We start from the raw sequence: 9,579 nt of genomic DNA on the forward strand, positions 1-9,579 counted from the left end.
TATAATTGTAGTCACGATCAGATGATCGGAATCTCTTACTCAGTGCCACAAATGTCTCTCTTGACAGGAAATAGCAACACCGTAATTAAAAACAACCAATAACATTTCTTGTGTTAAGGTATTTTTTTTTTCCATTGAGCAGCTGGGATAGAGCAGTTCAATTAATAAATCCCCTTTGGTGTTTTTTTCTGTGTGTGTTTTATAAGCAGGATGTTACATTTCAATTATAGGCAGACCTTCTTCTGATATGCTGCTATTGAGTACTTAGTTTCCTTGGAAATTTTTTTTTGTGCTTTCGGGAAGAATCGACTTGGGGTCTTTGAGTATAAAACTACCGATATCCATAAATGTTCTCAGCCTTGATTGATTCCCTAGTCTTGGCTACTCCATCAAAATCAGTCCATGTTCAAAAGCCTTAATTTCTGTGAAGGGAAAAAGCCAAAGAAAATGTCTAATCTAATTGACTGAAGGTCAGAACGATGCGATTGGGGCTAATTGGCCAGATTTTGGGTTTCTGTTAAAAAGAAGTGCTTTTTTTACTGCAGTCAGAAATCAATGGTTGTTTTTCTGGCACTGTTGGGTATTTGAACATGTCGATTTTAATCATTCATTTTGGCATCAAATGAAGTCTTTCCTGGGGAGAGTATCCGTCAATATTTGTTAGCTTGCCTAGCATGATGTAACAGCATAAAAAAGTGTGCATTGATTTTAAGGCTTTGGTTATTTGAAAAAATAAGAACTGTATTTTGCACTGCCAGATACCAAAGGATATAGAAAATGACATTGAACAATTGACAGCTAATTTAGGAACTTTTTTTGTATTCCAAATAGGGGAGGGGGGATGGATGTGTCTTTGTGAGTGATTTTTTTTTTATATAAATAGAGTACCGTACAAAAAATAGCTATATTAAGTCTTTAGAGTTATAATACCATGTTTCTACCAAGTAATTTACAAGACAATGAAATGAAATAAGTAGGTTAATACATGTACATTTTCACAAAACATTTTTTTTACTAAAATTGATTACTACAATACAGTTAAAAATTGAGTTATTTATGTTGCCACATTTTAACTTTTTTCTTCCATGATTTTATGCCAAAAGTGTTATTACTGACTAAATTCTTAGAAAGCAGGTATTAAACAGAGCATTAGATAGTTTAACTGAAGTATTGGTAATGATTCAGTTGACTGGTTGGTTGTCTCCCCCCCCCCTCCCCCCTCCCCCCCCCCCCCTTTCAATGGGATGAAACAAAAATATATCACATTTGTTTGCAGCCTCGTTGTTTTTGAATACCAAGTCAAGTGAATTCTTTTTTTTTTCTTTTTTTTTTTTTTGATTGAAAGGAGTACATATGATAAGCATCAGTTTTGGCCCCAACATTTTTTGACTTTCAACTTTATAGTATTTCTGTGACTGAAATTTATAGTAGAAATATTTATATACATTATGTACATGGAATAAAAAACTAAACATTAAAAAAAATTTAGGATTGATTTTGAGGTCAAGGTCAAAATATAAATTGTTTACAATGGTTTCCCGGTGATAATTTTAGTTCTCTGAGAAATTCTGCAGTGAGATTTATACCTTTAGTCAATATAACTTTAAAAAATCCTATTGATTTTGAGGCTATAAGGTCAAAGACCAAGGTTAGAAATTCATATACATGTACATGTATGTATTATGTAGTTTTCAGATAGTAACATCAGTTCTTTGTTAACTTTTGCAATATAACTTGAGATCATGAATTTCTTTTACTTAAAAAATACCCCTGATGCATCAAGGCCAAAAGCTTAAAGGGCGAGTAGACCTTTCTCTCTCTCAATCTGCATTTCTTTCAGGTTTTCAATCCTTTTTTTTTTCCTTAAGCGAGGAATACAATTCCCTGAAGTAGCTTGTTATTAGGATACTTTACCATTATTTCTAATGATTGTACTTTGTTTTCCAGTGGAACAACTGCCATGGGATTTACGCAAACTCTTAAAATGGAGGATGAGTCCCATTACCCCAAACATTGTAAAACACACATTGGCTAGGTCACACTTCAGGATCACTAAACGTATGTATTAAATGACTGATTAACATTTCAAAAACTCTGTTTAATGTAGATCACCAAATTATGGCGACACCTTATTTTTGCGAGTTGGTCATTTGATATTTATAAGCGAGACATAATTTGTACAAATATTGGTTACTGTTCTATTTAATCTTTTGTAATACGAATATATGTGAGAATTAAATTTTTGTGTGCAGGCAGTCTTGTGTTAGTATGTGGAAATAAAGTTATTTCAAGTTTAAAGTTATTTACAGTAATATCAATTAAACTGATTTTCATGATGAAAATTGTGGATATGAAGATCAGTCAAAATTTTAAAATAGTTTTATTAAAATACAGGAATATTTCATTTACTATGAAATCCTCTGTGTTTAATCACCATTTGAATAAATAAAAGATAATGTAAACTTACTGTTTAACAAAAAGTTATGTGCAATATAGTCATGTGATCGGATAAAAAGAATGTTAAAATGACTTGTATGATTTTATGTACAGGAAACCATGATTGGTTAGGCTGCTGGGGTAAACACATGAAATCTCAGGGATTTAAGTCAGTCAGGGAATATCAAAAGGTAAAAAAAAAACAACTAAGATTCAAGGTAGAAACAGTATCAGAAGAATAAGGTCAATAAAGTCATCAAATGAAAAAGTCTATGTATTAAAGCATAATAAACACTATTATTTGAATGTGCAAATTTTTATCCATGTGCAGCTGCCCATAAAATCAGATGAAAAAATAATTTTTATTATGAAGTGGGCCTTGTTTAAGTGTACTGAAAATCAAAAACAAATGTTCAGTGAACAGGTAATAACTTGCAGATATGCTTGTAGCTCAATCATTTTCCTGGTTCATTCCAAATTGGCCGTAAGGATCGCCTCTGGAGGAACCTGTCCAAGCTTCAGGTGCAGAACGGCAAGAAGGAATTTGGATTTTTTCCCCAGACGTTTATCTTACCATCGGACATGAAACTGCTAAAGCGAGCCTGGGAAGATGGCGGGACAAAACAAAAGTGGATTGTTAAGCCGGTAAGAAACTCAGAACGGAATCAAAAATGTATCAGATCAACATTCTTTAAGTAAGTTTTTGAGTTGGATCTTTTAAAGTTTTGTATTTTTCAGAGAAGTAGAGAGAGAGTATTGATTTTATTCAGTCTTGAGTGTAGAAATATGAATATGTACAGTAATAATTTGATGATGTTTAAGGAAGGGAGATGAATCTGTCGTCACAAGGAAAAGCTATAGATGTTTTTGTAATGCATTTTTATTTCAGCCTGCTTCTGCACGAGGAATAGGAATAAAGGTCATAAACAAATGGACACAGATACCAAGGAAACGGCCAGTAATTGTCCAGAAATATCTAGGTCGCCCGTACCTCATCAACGACAGCAAGTTTGACATGCGTATTTATGTATATGTTAGCAGCTATGACCCTCTCAGGATTTATATATTTGAGGATGGACTTGCAAGATTTGCATCCATGAAGTACGTTTTTGAAGTTGTGTGTAAAACTGTTCTGGCAAATACATCTTATTTTCATCTTAAGGATGAAAGTGTCTTTGTATAAGAGGAGTGTTGTTAAGGTGAAAATTAATTCATCAAAAGAAGTTCATAAATATACTTATCAGTCAGAATTTAAAAGTATGATTGTCATGAATTTTGAATTTTGAGTGAAAATTTTGGTGACTCCAGTTGTACATAACACCATCTGGTAATTTTAGTATTATAACTAGAACATTGCATACTTAATAAGTTTGGTTCTGGGTTGAAATTTTGTTCAGACTGATCAATTTCAATAATTTTATAGGTATTCCACTGCTATGAAGAATGTGAATAACAAATTCATGCACCTAACAAACTACAGTGTCAACAAGAAGAATGCGGAGTATCAGTCCAATGGGGATGAAGCATTGTGTCAAGGTCATAAATGGTAAGGTCAAGGTCATCTAGGAATCTGAATGAACTTGAAAGTAGTAATAACTTTAGTATGGAAAATTCAGATTAAAAAATATGCCAAAACTATGGAAGATTGAAATGTCAATAATTTTTTCATGTAAGAATCATTAGCTTTACCTGTTTAATTTTTATAACCAGGGGCTTGAAGGCTTTGTGGAATTATATGAAGAGACAGGGAATAAATACAGCTCAAGTCTGGGAAAACATTAAAGATCTGGTCATAAAAACCATTATTTGGTAAGATCCTCCTTAAAATATGGTGAAATATAAATTGTAAAAAGTTACCTTTATATTCTATATTATATTTGCCTACAAATTTTGGCATTTCCTGTTCATAAAAAAGATGACATCTTGTTTGAGTGTGGAATACTGTTCATAGAAATGTTACCCTTTCATTACATAGAATAACATGTTCATAGAAATGTTACCATAAATTTCAAAGAGTAGCTACAGTATGTAACGACTGACTGCCCAGTGGCTCCGTGTCTGAATTCCCCATTTTTCTTTCAGTGCTGAATCCCCCATCAATAGCATGATTAAGTCTAACTGCCGCAGCAGGTATTGTGTCCATGAGTTGTTTGGGTTCGATGTCCTACTGGATGAGAATCTGAAGCCATGGATTTTAGAGGTCAACATATCACCAAGGTAAGTCCAGGTAAACTGACCACTTGCTGGTCAGTCAGTTATAGTCAGTAGTTTTGGAATAGGAGTATAACGTTCACATAATTTAGCAATGGTCTTATTTAAGTATCTTTTGCACTGTATCTTGTCTTGTTCACTTAAATATTTGATTTAAACATTAACATATATAATCATGGCTCCAAATGTATTAATTTATAAATAAGCTAATCAGTTCCTTCTGTAACTTGTAAAAATTAAAATAAAACTAGTCAGGATACTTTTCGTAAGGTAAAGGGTGATAGCTATGGAGGAGGATAAAAAGTGTGATTTACTTAAGATGTTGTTAAACTCTTAACAATGCTGAGTGTTTTCTTTCTTGCAGTTTACATTCCAACTCTCAGCTGGACATAAACATCAAGGGACAGATGATTCGTGACCTGATGAATATAGCTGGATTCCGAATTCCCGACAAAGCCGATGTTCTCCATAGCAATTCGGTCGCACCCAGTGCTACAGAATTCAGGTTAGCTCGGTGGACGTAAGAAAAAGACAAAAAAATTTCTATTTCTCCAAAAAGCATCTAAGGCAAAGTAGGTCAAAAGAAATCTACAGAGTTGTCAGTTAATGTTTTATCTTAATCATAAAGTTTTATATGAAAAGGGCTACAGGTTCTGGTTTACATTTTATATCACATAGAGAAAATTTTAAAAAATATGAAAGAATGAAAAATTTTCATTTAAATGTTAAATTTAAGAGACAAATTGATTTTGGCTTAAGAAATGTATAGTAAAACTTGATATTTATGAAAAGCTGGAAATGTTTGCAAGAGGGAGAAACTCCACACATCCCTGTGTGCATGTACAGGGAAAAGTAAGTTTTTTTTATGTATACATGTACTTGCATAAAATATTTTCACACATAAAAATTGTAATGCCCCCTCTCTGAAGGTCATTATGTCATTTGTTTACAGTTCATACATACCCCCCAATGATATGTGTATGGATAAGAGGTTGTTCACCAGTATACTCGCCCCAGATGAGCGTGCCAAACATGCCTATTACTGCCAGCGACACCAAGATGAGGTAAAAATTACAATATCAAACAAATCATAATAGCTAATTAGACAATCTTCTGTGGTGCAATGTATACATATGCATGTACACTTGTACATAAGTAAAAATGTGTATATACATGTACATATGTAATTATAATTGGTCATTCAGGCATCTTGTTCATGAAATAGTTTCATTGCGTAATATACTATCATTTATTTGCGAATTGTCAGTTTAAAATCAATCCGCTACCATTAATTTTCGCAACTTAGAAAACATTCTCTACAAATACAAAGCAGAATAATTGGTTTGGGGTGATTAATATTTGCGGGTAGGTCAAGAAAATCACGAATATTTCTAGCACGCGAATAAAAATTGGTTTACAGTATACCATTCATGATTTTATGATGCCTATAAAGAAAATTTATACATTTAAGTCTGTGTGTTTAAAAAACAACTTTAAGGATTAAAAAAATGTACTGTTAAGAGATCAAATTTAGCCTTTTGAAAGTTAAGAATGCACAGATGTTGAGATCAGAGTACATATAGTCAAAAGAGATATGAAATTTTCTGTTGTGATACAGCAAACTTTGCAGACCATCTTGGACATCTTGACTCCTGACGACGTCCGGATTCTGACAGAGTGTATAGATGAGGACAGTCGGAAGGGCTGTTTCCAGCGTGTGTTCCCCACCCCCTCCTCCCACAAATACCTACGCTACATGGAGGCCCCTCGGTACTACAACTTACTAGTCAGTCAGTGGGTCCAACGATTTAACAGAATGGAACAAAAAGGTCAGAGGTCATTACTATTAATAAATGTTAGAGTTGATATAGTGACATATACTTGTTAATATTGACCTTTTAAAAGCAGAAGTGTGCTAGGAAAGATTTTAGGTGTAACATAATGTACATGTACTAAGGTCTTTTTTCATTTATTTGTGTTTTATGTGTATAAATAGGAATAGCAGTTTTGGAAGGATTTTGTGAGGAAGGAATTCATCTGCAGAATCCGACAGAAGACCCAAGTCACCAGGTAACATTTCAGATGGCAATCTGGAATTTTGAAACATAATCAAGGCCCCCCGGCATATTTAGAACAAAAATAAAGTAGGCATATTAAAAAAAAAGATATTTTGTGCAATGATATTGAGTATTGTGGTATTCACAGTTTTATTGTGAATGAAATACTTAATCAGAAGTGTCAAATTATTTCACAATGTAAAAGGAAATTCATTATTTTTAATTGATGTTTAAAAATTCTTGCAAAGATTCTGTTGCAGAAAATTTCAACAGCAAAATTTAATATTCTGTTACAGATTGATAAATCAGATTTACATGTACTTCAACCAGGGAAGAACGGTAATCTAACTAGATATACATGTAGTCCTGTACAGCATGAAATTATAGAATTATTTATTTTTAACAGTGGTGCCCTCCTAATGGTCTATTGAGTCATCGGGGTGACACTAGGACACACAGCGCCCCCAATAAACATCACGTGGAGAAGGAGAGCACGCTAAAACATAGGTACGCTGACCCTCCCAAATACAACAGAATGTGGTTCTTTGCCTTCTGAAGAAGGCTGCAAGGTTCTAGACAGTATATACCAGACAGTGCACAGTATTTCTCAACAGATGTTGGTAAAAATGTAAAGAAGTTTAAGAATTTATGGTTTCTGATACAGAATTGTGTTTTGCACACTTGGCAAATTCCAAGTTGACATGAATCAAAATGTTGACATAGCAAAAAGAAACAAAGACTGCTATAACCAATTTTTGGTCTTGATAGATATCTAACCAGTAATCAGCTAAATATAACTTTAACCAGCATGATCTAGCGTAATGTTTGTTATTTTATGAACTCTAACATTCCTCAGCTGTTAATAAGATTCCCCAAGTAGTGTGTGTTGATTTGATCTATAAACAGAGTGTTGTATGTACATATATATAGGACAGCATGCAGTTTGATTCCCTTGTATAAACTGATGTAAGTCCCACACCTTGTGAATTAATTTCTACTGAAGCAGGAAGACACTGTATGAACAATTCACGTACACTGTTGTTGTTGTAGGCTGTTTCATTGAATTTCTTTCCACAGAAATGGTACACGGCAGAGTTATTGAATTATTCTCACTCATGCAGTACACATGCAGCAGGTTGCATGACTCATACCAGTTGCATTACTGCATAATTTTATGACTGCATTTATTGCGACTTTCGTGATAGGTTTTTCTTTTGTCAAAACAAATTTTTAGCAATTGACCCATGTAGATCAAGTTACTACAATACAATTATAGACAAAATTTTGAGAAAAAGGATATCATATCCCAAAAGATTTTTTTTTTTAATAATGATAAATATTTATATGAAATGTCAAAGACTTTTCAACTTTTACCTTTTAGAGCAAGACATGCCCTGCCTTAATTAAGTATGAACTATTAGGAATTCAGATTTATGATTGTTGGAGTTGTTTCCCCTCTTTATGTATTACAAATACCAAATTAACCATTTCTTTCTTGTATGTTTAGATCCAGCAAATAGATTTATATATTACTAACAAGAAAAAACTAACAGTATTTAGAATTGCTTTTAATATGTTCATATAGCCGGTATATCTTAGTTCCTAGAATTTGTTGATCAGTCATCTGCTGTATCGAGAGCACAGAGTTATTACAGTCTTTGAATGGTCACATGGAATGGATTTGAGTGATATTGCTGTGATATGGTGCTCTATGATCTACAACTGTATTAGTACATAGAAACGGCACAATTGTTTGTATGGGTCCACAAGATGGTTTCGTACTAGCAAAACTAAAAAAACTGTATTGTCTATACTAATTTATTAAAATTAAACATAATGAGCTAAAAGAGTATAATACAAGAATATTGACTTGGTAAATAAGATGACTAGTTTTATCATTCAGGGTAAATACAGTCTAACTTTGAAGTATCTCATACTGATATGTTAGATACCTGGTATATGTGAAATACCTGACATTCATGTGAACATAGAATACCTGGTACATGTATTTAAACTCCGATTAATTGGGAGCTAACCTGAAATGCCACAAGTGTGAGTTGGAGTAAATGTGGATCCATACAAACAATGAGATTTCGATTTTGTTTTGTTTTTCACTTGTGCATTCACAGCTTCTCATTGGATATCCTCACTATTCACAGATCTGCCTCAAACTTTATATAAAGATTGATACTTCTTGGCTATGTTGAATTATTTCTTTCTAGTCATTCTCTGTTAATGTATACAACATTTCATTGGGTCAAGGTAATAACTGTGCAAAATATCTTTGAAAAATAAAAAAAAAAAATGTCTATGAACTGTGCTACTTTTTTTTTTTAATCGTATTATTAGCATGGTATTAGATAAATTGATGATTTATAAATAGAACAAAAAAGTCAGGATATGCATGAGAGGAGGCAGTGCATGTGCCATGTTTTATTTTTGTGTAGTTCCTGAATGTTTAGTCTGAATGTTTTTGTCTCTTCACAGTCAATCAACGTCAGGTCTGCCTAAAATGGCCAAAAAACCTCCCAAGGCACCAAGTCACGGTAATTCTGGAACCACCACGCGCACAATTTCACAGTGTAGCTCCGCCTCCTCGTCAGTTACCTCCCTTACCTCACCCACACCAACACAAACTGTCAATAAAGCTGCCGCCCCCTCCAGATGACTGGCGGTCCGCTTACCTCCCCTGAAAGAACTCTTCAATGGAAGTATGCCCATGTTTAACTCCACGAGATACCAAAGACATGTACTGAAACCATTAGTTCGACACAGTGCCGATGCCAGTTTGGATGCAGTTCGGAAAGCTCAGCTGAATCGAAAGAAAAAACGAATTCAACTGAGAACATCTGAAAAATTTTTCTAGTCTGGACCA

General features: G+C 33.6%; 1 protein-coding gene across 1 annotated transcript in view; it reads left to right on the forward strand.

The window, feature by feature from the left end:
- LOC133194123 (tubulin monoglutamylase TTLL4-like) overlaps positions 1–9,579 on the forward strand; it is a 30,148-nt gene extending 20,569 nt beyond the window's left edge. Inside the window, exons 7-19 of the mRNA XM_061330097.1 lie at positions 1,948–2,058; positions 2,551–2,627; positions 2,887–3,081; positions 3,326–3,537; positions 3,860–3,982; positions 4,147–4,245; positions 4,519–4,653; positions 5,012–5,152; positions 5,600–5,711; positions 6,266–6,476; positions 6,644–6,717; positions 7,111–7,211; positions 9,192–9,579. Coding sequence (XP_061186081.1) covers positions 1,948–2,058; positions 2,551–2,627; positions 2,887–3,081; positions 3,326–3,537; positions 3,860–3,982; positions 4,147–4,245; positions 4,519–4,653; positions 5,012–5,152; positions 5,600–5,711; positions 6,266–6,476; positions 6,644–6,717; positions 7,111–7,211; positions 9,192–9,372 — 1,772 coding nt within the window. The 3' untranslated portion in view covers positions 9,373–9,579. The remainder of the gene's footprint in view (positions 1–1,947; positions 2,059–2,550; positions 2,628–2,886; positions 3,082–3,325; positions 3,538–3,859; positions 3,983–4,146; positions 4,246–4,518; positions 4,654–5,011; positions 5,153–5,599; positions 5,712–6,265; positions 6,477–6,643; positions 6,718–7,110; positions 7,212–9,191) is intronic.

This window comes from Saccostrea echinata, unplaced genomic scaffold (genome assembly GCF_033153115.1).
Source record: "Saccostrea echinata isolate AGI-Se365-2 ecotype Australia unplaced genomic scaffold, CSIRO_AGI_Sech_v1 ptg000028l, whole genome shotgun sequence".
Taxonomy (NCBI): domain Eukaryota; kingdom Metazoa; phylum Mollusca; class Bivalvia; order Ostreida; family Ostreidae; genus Saccostrea; species Saccostrea echinata.